Genomic DNA, 16070 nt, shown 5'->3' on the forward strand with positions numbered 1-16070 from the left:
GTCATCCACTGTGTGAGTAATAGACACTTAAGGCAGCTCAATGACTTAACTGTTGCCAGATGGGTGTACCAATTTTAGATCTCTTTAAATGTTACACCAACGTATTTGGATGAACTACACTGTTCAACTGGATTGCCCAGAATACTCCAGGAAGAAATTTTCGCTCTTTTCCTAAAAACCATTACTTTGGTCTTTTCAAAGTTAATGGTAAGAGCTTCTTTACAATATAGCCCTAGTTGGTGCAACAGCCTCCTCAGACCAATTTTGGTCAGAAATTAAGACCATATCATCTGTGTATAACAAAACTGAATTTTTATAGTCCAATGAGGAAGGGGCAGAATGAGTACTTGGAAGGCTCTCAACTATGTTGATAACGCACAAATTAAATAGTAAGAGAACCAACAACCCTGCTTCATGCTCTTTAGATAAGAGTTTGTCAGTTAGTGAACCAACAGTTCCTACTCTGACTTGGGCATAACTTTATGAAGCTCTTGAAGCAAGAATAACCGATTATTGCTGTTCATGTCAGTAACCTTGGACCACAATCAGGTTCTACCAACAAAATCAAATGTAGCTCCAAATCAACAAAGGCTACATACAGGATCTTCACAGGACCAGGTAAACCCAAATAAGCTCAACTGATGAAGTGTTTGGCAGTGATCAAATGTTCCTAACCCTTCCCTAAATCCTCCTTGGACAAGGTGGATAATTTGTTTCTCAGCTATCCACAGTCTTCTAATTTAGACAGCAGGTATTCACTACATAACCTGGCAACTATATAAAGCAAACTTACTTAGCACTTAATTTCCAAACAGAAGAAATCAAGCCTGTGTCTCTAGCAAGCACAGGGGACAACCAGTCTGGGGGAATCATTTTCCCCAAGAGATTTTCCAGGAATTAAAGAGGTTATTAATCCTCTGATTTCAGATTCTGAAACAGGGTCCCAGAGAGTGACAGTCCCTTTCTGGAAGATTAGATAAGCCTACAGAAGTACGAGGAGGTTGGGATCCAAAGGCAGCATTAAAGTATGTGAATTACTCTTTGCCAGATATGAATGCATCAGACTGACAAAGAGAGCCACTTCTTTTGTTAGAAACTAGCTTCCCAAACAGAGGTTCATTCTTTTCAATAACTGTGAGTTGTAGCTCATCCCATAGTAGTTTAACATAATCAGTTCTCTTTTGCTTAATTAAATTTTTATTTTGTGATCTTAATTGTAGGAGACAAGGCATCACCACCCTAACAGTATTGTGCTTCATTTGTCTCATGGCATGAATGAAAACCTTTTTAAGCACTTTACAGTCATGATCACACCATCCATTTTTTGCAAATAATGAAGGTTTCATGGGCCTGTTATTTATAATGGCTTAAGTTGAATATTAATGTCAACAAAGATCTTTATAACATCAGTACTATGATGTAATAGATCTCCACATAGTCATCTCTGGGCTTGTACTCTAAGGTAGTATATTGTGTAATTTCTTTGACCACCTAAGTCTCCTTAGGCTAGTTGTAATACCTTCTGCAAAGCCCAGATCAGGTTTTAATAAAGCTTTGCAATTGATATTAAGTATCAGACACTGTGGGCAATGGTCACTCAAAGGGGAGTCCACAACCTCAGACCTAACCACAGAAGGTGAAATGGCTATAAAGTCAATTGCGCTAGCCTTGATGTGGACAGTAAAGTGAAAGTGCCTCTAGATGAGTCAAAGAAAGTGCCATACAGAATATACAAATTAACCAATGAGAGCAGTTCCAAAACATTTAAACCAAACTTATTTACAACCGTATCCTTTGCTGAGAGGTCTAAAAATGGGCATGCACTGCAGTCTGTATTTAAACTTGATATTACATCTAATTCTCTCCAATTCTTGCCTTGAAGTCACCACATAAAATAATGCAGTGAACTGAATATTGGGAGATCAGTATTTCCAGAGTAGCTATGAAAGAGTTCCAAAGGCACCTCCTAGGCTGCAAGCCAGCACTGCTAGGAGGGATATATACAACCAAAGTGAGAACCCTTTAGAACTGAAGTCTGGATGTTATTAGGACAACTATTCCAAGTCCTGCATTTCAACTTTCGGGTCTACAGTAATAAGTTACCAAACCACATCCTTTTATGTGAGCTTTGGTTGCAGGATGAAAAAGGCCTAAAACCCTGCATAAACAGTCAAGTTTCTGAATCCAAGTTTCCTGAAGACAAAATGTATCATAACTAGATTTGAGTCATAGAGTTTTTTGCTCTAACCCCCCAAGTTCCAAGATAAGAACTTTAGCTGTCATTCTGCAGTCAATATTTAAATCACCTTCAGTATCTAGAAATACACATCCATCTTTATATGATGTAGCTTCACCCAAGATTTTGCAGTTGCTCTTATTGGACTCTTGGGAGTTGCTGGACATTTTAATTTTGAGTTTCTCTTGCTGGAGACTGGTAGTATTGTCTTTTGGATTCCTTGAATCTGCCCTCTTTAAGTTAGGTAGTGACAAAAGAGGTAGTCTTAGTTGAGCAGCTTTCAAATACATAAGATGGTGGAGGAGAAACCAAAACCTTTCATGATGGGTCACTTGTATTCAGAAGTTTTGATCTTAGGTGTTCCAGTTTGGTGGTGATCAATGATTGCTCTGTAGACTTAAGAGCTGAGAATGAATTTAATAAATTCTCTTCAATGGAATTTTCAAGATATATTAGTGGCAAGTTATTCAGGGTAGGAGACATAGGTCTCCAGGCAAAATCATGGTGGACATCCAGCAAGTCTTCACTGGGAAGGCTATCAATATTCTTTATATCCTTCACAAACCTACATTTTTATAGTTTAGCAATCAGAGGATTTACGATTAGACTGTCGAAAACCCAAGCTGGAAAAATTCTTTCTGTTGCAACATTCTAGGAATCCTGTACTTCCAAAAATAAGCAATACTTTTTGTGCCCAATTCAAATTATAGCAGCACTACCAGGATTAAGTTTATTAAAGATACTGTTTTGCCAAAAAGGGATTTTAGATGGTTGAATTCCATAATGGCATTTGGCCTTTATATTTACAAACAGTTATGCATGTTTTACAAGGCTGCAATTTTAGCTGGAACTGGTCCTCTTCTGCTTGATGCCTCCAGGTGTTTACTTTTTTTCTTTCTCACTTCCAAGAAGTTAGCTGTGGACAATTTCCTGGTTGAAATCTAGTAGAATCTAATCTTACATCAGAGCAATTTAAAACCATCTAGACTGATCTTAATTGACTTTATTCTTGCAAAGATAACGCCAACAGTTTTAGCAGTTAGCTGGGCAAAGTCCTGAGTTATAAGTGATGATTCTGACACCAATATCTTTAATCTATGTTGCCTTTATTATCATCTTGGCACAGAATATGTGCATCTCCCTATTTATGTTTTGTTAGCATCAGACATGTGATTAATCAAAAGTGCAGAATGGTTTGAAGCTTGAATAGCAAATGCTTGCGGAGGTAAGTCTGAGACAAAGTCATCAATTCTATCTGTTTACATGCTGAAGAAGAATTCTCTGTGTCATAAACCCTTTTTGAACTGCCCATTTCTGAGGGCCAAAAAAAGGAACTTTTATGTTCCTTATTTCTTTACAAACGCTCTTGGCTCAATAGACTGGGCTATTCAAAGAACGGATAGAAGCTGCTGACTTAATTAACTTGCTACAGCAAACATTACTGAAGGTGGGAGGCGCCAGCATAAGCAGTACATTAGTGAGTTCCTGGCAAAAAGCAAAACACTGTCTTGGACTTGTTGTGATAAGTGAAGGTTTGCTAATAAATTAATCTTGGCTCAAAGCAGTTTAAGTTATTAAGACAATAAAAAATGTTAAAATCCTTAGAGCTTCAGGATTGCGTCTGCAACACCTGCCACCCAACTGAAAGTCAAGTGTGCCTTACAAGTATCTTACATAGCTTACAAGTGTGCCTAATTTAGAGCAGAGCAAGGCACTATTCACAGAAGGAATATGCAAGTGATGTCTCTCATAGCTATCATACTCACACAGAAGAACTAGGTAACTGTGATGGCACACAGAAAGACAGGTTGCTTACCTGTAACTGTAGATCTTCGAGTGGTCATCTGTGCATTCACACCCATGGGATAGTGTGCCTGCGCCGATCCCTGCATCGGTACCTGAAAAGCCCGGGATTTTTCCGCACTCGGCGCCAATGGGCATGCGCAGGCGTCCCAGTGCGCATGCTCACCGGTGCCGGGATCCCGCCAGTTCCTTCCTGACCGCTGGAAGCCCCTACAGGAGGGAGACCGTCAGCAGTGGGAAGGAGGGCAGGTAGTGTGAATGCACAGATGACCACTCGAAGATCTACAGTTACAGGTAAGCAACCTGTCTATCTTCTTCGTGGTCTCTGTGCTTCACACCCATGGGAGATTAGCAAGCAAAGCATACCTGGAGGCGGGAAGACGGTCAACCTGAAGAAACAGCTTGCAGCACCGCAGTTCCCAACCGAGTCCTCTGCTGAGCATGCACGTCCAGCGCGTAATGCTTCATGAAGGCATGCGGAGAAGACCAGGTAGCCGCCTTGCAGACATCGGAAAGGGACACCCCTCTCAGGAATGCCACCGACGTGGCCATCGCCCTTGTGGAGTGCCCACGAACAGGTCCAGGTAAAGGCTTCTTCGCCAACAAATAACAAAGTTTAATCGTCTCTGTAAGCCACTTTGAAAGCCTCTGAGACGAAATCTTGGACCCTAATTTGGGGGCAGCATACGAGACAAAAAGCTGCTTGTCTTTACGGAAGTCTCGTGAACGATTTAAATAAAACAGTAGAGCACGCTTAACGTCCAGCGCATGCAATCCCTAGCTAGGAAGGGATCCGAGGAAGAGCTAGGGTAAAACGTAGGTAACCAAACCTCTAAGTTAAGGTGGAATTGAGAAACCACCTTGGGAAGAAAAGTGATGTCTGGAGCTAGAAAAACCCCAGCCTCTCGAAACGCAAGGTAAGGGTAGTCACAACGCATCGCCGTGAGCTCCCCCACACGACGTGCTGAAGTGATGGCAACTAGAAATGCAGTCTTCCATGACAAAAGTTGTAGGGAGCACGTTGCCATGGGTTCAAATGGACGACGAGTCAACTTGTCCAGAACCAGAGTCAAGTCCCACAACTGTGGGGGGGACCTCGAGGGTGGGTGAAGCCTGAACAACCCTTTCAGGAACCTTTTTGATTGAGGGTGAGCAAAAACAGAGTAATCCTCCACTAAATCATGAAAGGCAGAAATAGCTGCCAAATAGACTTTGACAGAGGAGAAAGCTAGACCCTCATCCACTAAGGCCAATAAAAACTCAAAAATTGCCGAAAGCCCCACGCTGCCAGGCGGCACCGGAGAGTCGGCCAAAAAATTGCTAAACTTCTTCCACTTCTTTCCATAGGAGGCACGGGTGGAAGGCTTCCTGCTGCTTAGGAGGACTTGCTGGACTCTACTAGAAAAACCTACTGATCGATGAACCACGCCGTCAGCTTCAGGTGCGGCACGTTGTGATGAAACACGTGCCCGCCCTGAGCCGACAGCAGGTCTGGTTCCACCGGAAACTGGTAGAAGACCCCCCTCGACAGCTGGAGCAGGATCGAGAACCAGCTCTGGCGGGGCCACCAAGGAGTTACTAGGATGCAGCGTGGCTTTTCCTGCGCTAACTTGTGGACCACTCTCGTCAGTAGAGGTAGAGGCGGGAACATGTAAAGGAAGCGACCCTCCCACAGAAGTAGGAGCCCGTCTCCCAATGAAGCTGGGTCTGCACCCCCTCTGGCACAGAACAACGGGCACTTCTTGTTCTCGGCTGTTGCGAAAACATCCAGTTGTGGGTACCCCCAAAGCTGGAACACAGGCTCTAGGAAGCGCCATTGTAGTTCCCATTCGTGTGGAGAAGCCCCACGCCTGCTGAGAGAGTCCGCCTGTATGTTGAGGACCCCTGGCAGATGAGTCGCCTTCACAAAAATGTCGAACTGGAGGCACTCCATCCAGAGATCCATCACCAGCGCACAGAGCCGACGAGACACTGTCCCCCCCTGCCTGTTGATATAGCACAGGGCAGTGGTATTGTCCGTAAGCAGCGCCACAGTCTGTCCCGCCACCAGCGGGCGGAAGGAACGAAGGGCAAAGTGGACCACCAGCAGTTCTAAATAATTTATATGGCACCGAACTAGCCTCGGTGACCACTGACCTCCCACACAGAGATCTCCCAGGTGAGCCCCCCACCCCCACAGGGAAGCATCGGTAGTGATAGTCACAGTAGGGGTCGGAAGATGGAAGGGAGCTCCCTGGCAGATGTTGCTCTCCGACTCCCACCATTGCAGTGATTGAAGAGCTGCAGGCGGGATGGAGAACCTCTTTCGAGGTGAGTCTCTGAGAGGACGAAAATGGCGCAGGAACCATAGTTGAAGGCCTCTCATTCGTAGCCTTGCAAAACGCAGCACGCTTGTCGTTGCCGCCATCAACCCCAGCATCCACTGAAGTTGTTGGGCTGTGCCCCACTGCCGCCTTTGGAGAAGCTGCACCAGACTGATGATGTCTTGTGCTCTCTGCGAAGGTAGGAATGCCTGGTGTTGGTCTGTGTCCAGCAGAGCCCCTATGAACTGCACTGTCCTTGATGGAGTAAGATGGGATTTCTCCAGATTGACTTGCAACCCCAAGGGGTCGAGAAGACGCAGAGTGATGGCGATGTGCGTTGTTAAACTCTCCCTCGACTTTGCCACAAGAAGCCAGTCGTCGATGTATGGGAAGACAACAACTCCCTGAAGACGAAGATGGGCAGCCACAACGCTCATCAGCTTCGTGAACACCCGAGGAGCAGTAGACAGGCCGAACGGAAGGGCTCTGAACTGGAAGTGCCAAGCACCCACTGCAAACCTTAAGAAGTGCCTGAACATCGGATGGATGCTGACGTGGAAGTAAGCATCCTTGAGGTCCAGAGTCGCCATCCAGTCTCCCTGATTGATGAGAGGCAGAATTGTTTGCAGCGTGGCCATTCTGAACTTCTGGTACAGAATAAATTTGTTCAGATTCCGAAGATCCATGATAGGCCTCAGACCCCCGTCCCTTTAGGGGACCAGGAAGTAGCGAGAGTAAAAACCTCCCGTCCTGGCCTCCAATGGAACTTCCTCTATGGCTTGTTTCTGTAGGAGGTTGCTCACCTCCACCAGCAGAGGTGGGGAAGGGGGAGTGGTAACTACCACGGACTGATTCGGGGTCTGAACAAACTCTATTTTGTAGCCCTCTTTTACGATGGACAGAGCCCACCTGTCCGTGGAGATCAACTCCCAGGCAGGCAGGAAAGGGCATAGGCGGATGGATGTAACACCAGTGGGGGCGATAACGCGTGCTGGAGGAAAGTCAAAGCCCCTGCTTTTGGGGACGAGCACCCTTGGACTTGCTCGTTGGTTGGGACCCATAACGACTCCTGTTGTTGCCGGAGTAGGAAGACCTTTCAGCTTGCGACGGACGAGGACGCCATTGCTCAGGAGAAAACTTCTAGTAGGGCTTCTTGGCCCAAGGCTTATGCCATTGTTTGGATGTGGGAGTCTTGGGGGTGGCCTGCACGCCCAGGTTCCGCGAGGTTTTGACACTCTTGTCAAACTCTTGCAGCGCCGTGTCTGTTGTGGTGCTGAAGAGTCCGTCACCTTCAAAGGGTAAGTCCTCTACGAAGGTTTTAGTGTCCTGGTGTAGGGCCGTCGATCTAAGCCTGGAGTGGCGCCGGATGCAAACAGCAGAGGTAATGGCCCTAGCCGAGGCCTCCACCATGTGCTTTGCTGCAGCCAGTTGTTGCCTGGCTACAGCAAGGCCCTCCTTTTGTAATTTCTTAGCAGCAGCCTTTTTATCCTCACTCAAAGAAGAGAGGAAAGGGGAAAGTTGCTCCCACACGGAGTACTGGTATCTAGCCATGCAAGCTGCATAGTTAGATACCTTAACTCCGAGTGCCCCTGCTGAGTAAACTTTGCGGCCCATGCCATCAATCTTCTTCCCTTCCTTATCTGGCGGAGAGGAATGGACTTTTCATGCCTTCGAGGAGGAGGAGACGACCACTGAGTTTGGCCTCGGATGGGTAAAAAGGAACTCAGCTCCTGCCTCCTGGACCCTATACATGTGGTCCAACCGTTTGGAGGAGACCGGCGTAGACGATGGTCTCTTCCAGGGCTCCTTAACTGCCTGGAGACCTTGGTGACTGGCAAGGCAACAGCGGTGGATGTGTTCCGTTGCATGATATCGAACACATTGTCGTCCACAATGGGTTGCGGCTGAGTCACAGGCAGGTTGAGGGTGGCCGCAATTCTTCGCACAAGGTCCCCGTATGACTTCAGATCCTCCGACGGCGAAATCGGAAGATCCTCGGCCGTCTGGGAGACCGGTGAAGGCTCCACGTCCTGGGCTTCGCTATCCGATTCCGAGGACGAAGAATCCTGGTGGGCGGAATGCTCCGACAGCATCGGCGTCAACTCCCTCGGAGGAGACCGGACCGGCGGCAATGGTCATCGATGGGTTTCAAGCGGGACCATGCATCGTTCTGGGGGAATCGATACCGATGCAGACGCCTTTCGGGATCGGTGCGAGACTCTGGACATGGAGGAAAACTCCGACTCCTGTTCCCACTCCGGAAACTCTTCTGGGTACCACTGGTATGGCGAGTAGTAGGAGTACGGAGGTTGCCACCTACGCTGTTCCCACGGTGGTATCGGGAAGCAGCGAGGTGCCCGGAAGGGTTCCACCTCTCGTCTCTCTCGGGGCCCCATCGGTACAGGCTGGATGATCGGTGTCAAAACCTCCACTTCCGACGCCGATTCGCTCGCACTGCGACGCCGCGAACCTAACGATGAGGATCGCTGGGTCAAGTCGATCTCACGCACATGCTCCAAGGTCGACTGACGTGGCTGAGTCAGCGGGCTGCAACGCGGGGAAGCCAGGAACTTCCGCGGAGGTGCTGTGGTCACCAGAGTTGAAGCATCGACCGAAGGCGAAGGAGTGCGGGGTCGCTTCCGCTTCTCCTTCGATTTAGCCTTCTTAGGAACTCGGGTCCCCAAGTCATCTCGGCGCTTTTTAGCGGGCGTGTCCACCGAACCCTCACGGGAACGCTTTGTGGAGCCGTGCTCTTCCGGCAACTCAATCAGAGTTAGAGTCGGAGCCGCATCGGCCGATGCGTGCTCCAGAGCCGGGGTGTCCGTCGATGAGGTCGCCATCGATCGTTGCGGACGAAGCGCCGATTTGGTCAAGGCTGCCGATAGGCGGGCCGCTCGGTTCTTCCTTGTCTGTTTGGAGAAGCGAAGGCAGTGCGGGCAGGCCTCTACGCGATGCGCTTCTCCCAAACACAGCAGACACAAAGAATGGCCATCTGGGGGGGCAATCTTTTTCCCACAAGCACGGCAGCGCTTGAAAAACCCCCAGCGACTGTCCATAGACGTTAGCTGCTAAAAAACCACTCAGAGTCGTCTGAGGGAAAAAACTGGGGGAAAAACAGGGGACGGAACACCCCGAAGGGCAATCCGACAAACACACACGGAAAAAACTGTTTTTTGTTGTTGTTTTTTTCTAAACAACTAACTAACTATCTACACTAAGAAAACAATAAACGGGCTAAGAACAAGAGAAAAAAGGCAAAGCCAAGACTCTCACCGACCAGGGAACAGGAAAGGTAAACCTCTCAACGCAGCGGTCAGAAAGGAACTGGCGGGATCCCCTCGCCGGTGAGCATGCGCACTGGGACGCCTGCGCATGCCCATTGGCGCCGAGCGCGGAAAAATCCCGGGCTTTTCAGGTACCGATGCGGGGATCGGCGCAGGCGCGCTATCCCATGGGTGTGAAGCACAGAGACCACGAAGAAGATCTGTTGGTTGTTCTGTCCAGACAGGCAAACCCATTTCCCCAGGCCAGGCAACAACATGAAATTAAGAACTTAATTCAGTACTAAATTATGACCGAAATCTGATCATTTGTGTCAGTAGCTGTACAAGAGTAATATAATATTAATGCATAATGAAGCAACTATGACAAACCAGCCATTTGCTATTACCTTCCTGCTTTTTAAGATGGTTTTGGAGTTCGTTACTCAGCCTACAACCTCTTATGCTACATGGATCAAGTAAGCTGGAAAAGATAGAGTAAGGGCCAAAAGTAACACATTATGCACAGATCTCAGGATGATCATACCTTCGCCTCTTCTTGCATTCTTCATAAGGAATGGTGAGGAAATATTTTTTATTCCATATATCACTGAGAGGCCTACAAGTATAAAGAAACAGATTATGTGGGTCTCATTTCTGTTTAATCTCAACTGAAAAAAATTACATTGCTTACCTGTAGTTATACAGAAGAAAGCCTTCAACAATTAAGACCCAGCAGTCTTCTGTTTCTTTCTGCTTATTATGCATGTTCCTTGATAGGCTTGGCAACTCACAGTCTTTGGGGTTTGCCATCCAAGAGCGTATAGTTGCCACCATTTCTTCCATGTATAGGGCATCAAGTACTAAAAGGAAACATACACTGAAGATAAAGACAAATTTTGACACTTATATTCAGCTGCAAAAACAAACCATTTTTCCAATTCAATCTAACCCAGATGGCCCCCTACCTTGACTGAGCCTATCTGGCCAGCTGGGTCCACACCATAGTAATACTGAGACTACTGTAATGGACTCTACATCAGTCTCCCCTCAAAGAGTCCAGATAAAGAATATCACAGCTTGGGTATTATTGGAAGCCAGGCAGAGCATGCATTTTACACCCATCCTGTTTCCACTCCATTGTCTGTCCATCAGCTACCAGGTTCAAGCTATTGATCATCACATATAAGTAAATCAGTCCAAATTAAATGTCTGGGAGGTCACTCTCAACTGCTCTCACTATTACTCTGAAAGATGCATTAAAGTACAAGTCCTAACCTTAGCATTTCAGCACCAGCAAAGAAATCAGAAAAAACTAAGGACTATTCAGGATGAACCACTATGTATATTTATCTAAATTTCATTTAAAATTGCCAAAAATGCAAGTTTGAGGAATTTAAGTATTCAGTCTACTAACCATCATATTGCAAAAATCCATGTTCATCTACAGCCACTTCAGATTGTGACTGGAAAGGAAAAAAGCCACAGCAGGTTAATATTGTAAAGAAAACTTCAATAAAGAGGACACAGACCTTTTCCTACCTGTTATTTTCATAGAAGATATCAATTTTAGAAACAGATAATAAATACTTTCAGTGGCTACAATGCTACTGAAAAATGAATGACAACTGGGAAAGCAGAGAATGGCATAGTGGTACCCAGAATTGTTTACAACAAGAAGTCTTTATTGGCATAAAACAGATTTAGCAGTACAAATAACAATATAAGTAATATAAAATCCTGGATAATAGAGTACGCAGGGGAGCTAATGTACATAAAATGAGTAAAATATATGTAATTTCAAGTTTAACAAATTAAATGAATAAAACAAATAAGATATGGTCATTCCAGAGTCAGTCTCTGTCGGATTTCCATGACCTGTTGAAGAAATTCGGCAACCGTTAAAGTTAACTCAAAGCAGGTGTCATTTAAAAGTCTGTAGACTTTGCCTGAATCAGCACAGCTCAACATATCTGCTAAAATATCTTTCAAATATGTACGACGAATATCATCATAAAGGGGACAATTCAATAATACATGGGAGATAGTTTCGATACATTTGGGATTACAAAGACAATGTCTGGCAGAGTAATCAATCCTGTTAAATCTGCCAAATAAAATAGCAGATGGTAATGCATTGCTTCTCGTTAACGAGAAAGCACACCGTTGTTGTGGTGCTTGCAGAGAGGAGAAATATGACGCTAATTTCCCTACAGAAAGAGGAAGTTCAAAATTCAGCAGGGAACAAGTTTTGTTGGACAAGCTATATAATGTTTGCATTTCGATATCCAAGATTCTAAGCTTAAGTTTCAAGAATGCATCTTTTAGGGATAGCATAAAAAGTGAATCTATTTCAATGCCCATAGACTTAATTTTCTTCTCAATAAATACTAACCAATTTGACATATTGGATTCTGAGATCAGTTGATATAGAAGACTCTCTGAATCAGAGTAGAAATGTAGCCGTAACCAATATTTAAATAACATTAGTCATGCTTGTGTTTCCACAAGATTCATCCCTGTTTCTAAACACAACTGCATATGGTACGCACTTCAGGAATCCCAGGATTTTCCATAAAAATTTTGATTGGACACCTTCAATGTTGTTGTCCAAGGCTGTGATCCAAACTGGGACCCCATATAAGAGCTGTGGTATCACTTTAGCCTTAAAGATTTTTAGCGCAGCTGGGACAAACTGATTGCCTCTACTATAAAAGAAGCGCTGAATAGCTGCAACGTTAACATTGACTGACTTAATTATACAGTTACGGTGATTAATCTAAAATGAGTTATATTGGAAATGAATTCCTAAATATTTATAATATTGTACTTGTTCCATCTCTTTGCCACCTATTGACCATTTAATTGGTTTCCAAGATTTGGAAAATACAACAATTTTAGATTTGTCATAGTTCAAAAGGAGCTTATTGTAGTTAAGGAAAGTGATAAAGGGCAAGCAAGCGTTTTAATCCAGTTCTGGAACAAGATAGTAAAACTGTATCGTCCGCATATAAAAGTAAGGGAACATGTCTGGCACCGAGTTTAGGACTATGATGATCGATATCTGACAAAGAGGGAGCAAGGTCATTAAGAAAGAGGTTAAACAGAAAAGGGGCCAACACACAGCCTTGTTTAACCTCTTTGTTTAACGGGATTTTTGATGTAAGATTGCCTGAAGAGCATTTGACCTGACAAAAGTTAGAAGTATATAATTTTTTAATAAGCAGGAGAAGTCTTTTATCAATACTTGTTTGTTCACGTTTAGCCCAAAGCAGGTCCCTGTCAATTGAATCAAATGCTCCCTTTAAGTCTAAAAAGGCTACATACAATTTCATCTTTTTTCCTAATAGTGTATTTGGAAATTAGATGAGACAAGGTATTTCTGTGATCAAGAATAGTTTTGCCTTGACTTCCAGGGGAGGAAAATGTTGAGCGGGAGCAGGCTGGAACTTCTGTTCAGGGTAGTGGAAGGCAAATTAATGCCTACTGCCTACTTTTCTCAGTTAGAGAACAGTTCAAGACATGCACGGAAAACTTTGAAGAGATTTACCTTGGCTTAAAGGGAGCCCTGAAGGGGGTCTTCTTTGAGGGGTCTCAGGGGAAGTTGCATAGTCATCGTCTGCAGAAGTGCCCAGAGTCATTTACTTGACATAAGCTCGTCAGGATCCTAACCTTCTTGGACATTGCTAAGCATCTAAAGCTTTGAAAGACCAGTGGAAACTTGGATAATTGGAAGAAAAGGTACAGAAGATTTTTTTTTCATTCCGGAGCTATCTATAGCTTAAAGGGACAAAATAAAAGGTGGGAAAAGGAAATATAGAGAGCTTGGAAGAAGAGGAAGGAAGGGGTGAAATTTGGACTTTATGAATATAAAACTGCTAAAAAGTGAGAAGGAATTTATTGTTTTGTCTACTTGCGGTTTGGAAGTAAAAGCAATATCGTCATACTGGAACAGACCTGCAGCACATCTGAGCAAGACAGGAAATACATCAAGTATTATGAGATCTCCTTGTGAGTTGGTGGCAACAACAACAGGAAGCAGTAGAAAGAAAACCTACTCTAGCAATATATACCATTGAGAAACATCAGCGGCCATTGCTGGGAGACTAAATTAAAAATATTGTTTTTAAAAGAATTCGGGACATTAAAAATTGTTGGAATCAACTGAAAAGAGGGTAAGAAGATAAGTACTATTGGTCATATTTTCTATGGGCTCCTAGGAAATTTTTAAAAGTAAAGAGATTTTAAAAAGTAGTAAAAAGTTGCGGCCGCCATTTTGGAAATTTTAAAGACTTAAAATACGTATCTGGACTTTGGGGGCTCAGAGGACAGCGAAATTGGGCTTGCCATAAAGGGCAAGTCCTAATCTTTTGAACCTGATAGTCAGATTAAAAACTGGTGAGGTAAAAAATTGTCATTTTTTGAAGGTTTTAAAAATTTTAAAAATTCATATCTTGGCCTAGGAAGCTCAGAGGAAGATGAAATAAAGCTTCTTATAAAAAGCAAGCCCAAATCTTTTGAACCTGACAGTTAAATTTGAAATCTGTGAGATTAAAATTTTTGGTATTTTTGTTTTTTTGTTGTTTTTTTTCTCTCTAAATGTCTGAAGCCAAGCAGACCCGACAAAGGGCTCTTTCATTAGAGAAAATGCAGGAACAATTGGATGCCATGGAAGCCAGAATAATGAAAGGAGTTGGAAAGATGATAGATGAATCAAAAGAAGAAATTATTGCAGAGATGAAAAAAGACATGGAAGATCTCAAAAAGGAGACTGGGGAAACAGTTAAGAAAGTGCAGGAGGTAGAAGGAAAAATGAAAGTGATACCACCTTGTTGAAAATTCAAGAAAAAGTGACAATTCATGACTGCAAATTGATGGAAACTCAGATACATCTGAGAGGAGTACCTGAAGTGGAGGATGGTGATTTGAAAGGATATATAATAAAAATAATTGCAGAATTCCTAGAAGACCACCCTGATGAGACCAAAAATATGTATGACTATATGTACAGAGTGAATTCACTTTTTGTCAAGAAAAACAACCTACCAAGAGATGTTGTTATAAGATATATGACAAAGGAAATGGTGGGAAGGATCATGAATAAAAATTTTGAAAAGACATTGATAGTGGGAGGCAGTAAAGTGAAAATCATGAAGGAGTTGCCAAGGCAAATGATAGGAGAACATATAAAAAGCTGACAGAAAAATTGAGAGACAATGGCACGAGGTTTAGATGGATAATACCTGAAGGCTTGAGCTTTGAACTCCAGGGGAAAAGAGTCACAATTACAAATGTGCAGGAGTTGTGTAGATTTTTTGAAGAAAATAAAGAGTTTGCACCCTGGTGGATTACAAAAAAGAAGGGCAACATTTCATTGGATTAAGAAACAAAACTGTAATATAATTTGCTTGCAAGTAGTACATATTAAACAAAAGGATTATAAATTTTTATGGAATAAACAATTGGGAGTAGAGTTTTTCTCACTAGCTGAACAGAAGAAAAGGGAGTGGTTTTATATATTAAACAAGAATTGGAGCCAAAATTAGTATTTAAAGACAAGGATGGAACATTTGTAGCAGTGGAGATAATATTAAATGGGGAAAAAACGTTATTGGGACTGTATGCGCCTAATGGTGCAAAGGATGCCTTTTTTAAAGACATTATACAACAATTTGATGAGTTGACATGATCAAGTATTGCTAATGGGAGACTTTAATGGAACAGTTAAGAATTCATTGGATAGATCTGGAGGAGAAAAAAAATGATGGGAAAGAAGGGAAATTGCCAAAATCTTTCTTTGAATTGGTTAAACAAGAAAATTTAGAAGATCTATGGAGGAAATTTAATCCTGAAGTGCGGGACTATACTTTTTTTCCAGCAAGACATAAAACTTTCTCTAGAATTGATATGCTGTGGGGAACTAAAGACTTAAGTCTTATAACAAGGAAGATAGCGATTTTACCTAAAATTGGGGCCGACCATAACCCAATAATGTGGATTACAAAATTGTCCAAGAAATAAAGATGGAGATTGAATAAAGAAACAGTGACATTTCTAGAAAAGGAAACTAAAGCTTTTTTCCAAGTGAATGATAAAGAAGATATTGATTTTCAGACGGTCTGGGATGTTTATAAAGCAGTAATGAGAGGAGTGTTGATTATTTTGAATAATAAAGAAAAAAGAAAAAAAGAAAAACAGTGGACATTCAAAATGAAATAAAGAAAAAGGAAGGGGAGCTGAGAACAAGACCAGGGAAAAAGAAAATCTTAAGGGAAATTACAATATTACAAACTCAATTGAGACATTTGTTGAATAAAGAAGTGGAATGGAATTTGAAAAGACTTCAGCAGAAATCCTTTGAGGGAGCAAATAAGCCGAGAAAATATTTGGCTTGGCAATTGAAGAAAAAGAGAGAAAACAGAATTATTAACAGAATTGTGGTAGATGGAAGAGAAGTGGTTACTCAAG

General features: G+C 43.2%; 1 protein-coding gene across 2 annotated transcripts in view; it reads right to left on the reverse strand.

Moving 5' to 3' along the window:
* Nucleotides 1-16070, reverse strand: part of LOC132590566 (nicotinamide riboside kinase 1-like) — a 38970-nt gene that overhangs the window by 11083 nt on the left and 11817 nt on the right. For both annotated transcript variants that reach the window (XM_060263503.1, XM_060263504.1), the window contains exons 4-6: nucleotides 11020-11068; nucleotides 10297-10465; nucleotides 10150-10221 (exon numbers count right to left, since the gene is read on the reverse strand). In XM_060263503.1, coding sequence (XP_060119486.1) covers nucleotides 10150-10221; nucleotides 10297-10465; nucleotides 11020-11068 — 290 coding nt within the window. The remainder of the gene's footprint in view (nucleotides 1-10149; nucleotides 10222-10296; nucleotides 10466-11019; nucleotides 11069-16070) is intronic.

The sequence above is a fragment of the Heteronotia binoei genome, unplaced genomic scaffold (assembly GCF_032191835.1).
Source record: "Heteronotia binoei isolate CCM8104 ecotype False Entrance Well unplaced genomic scaffold, APGP_CSIRO_Hbin_v1 ptg000303l, whole genome shotgun sequence".
Lineage (NCBI taxonomy): Eukaryota > Metazoa > Chordata > Lepidosauria > Squamata > Gekkonidae > Heteronotia > Heteronotia binoei.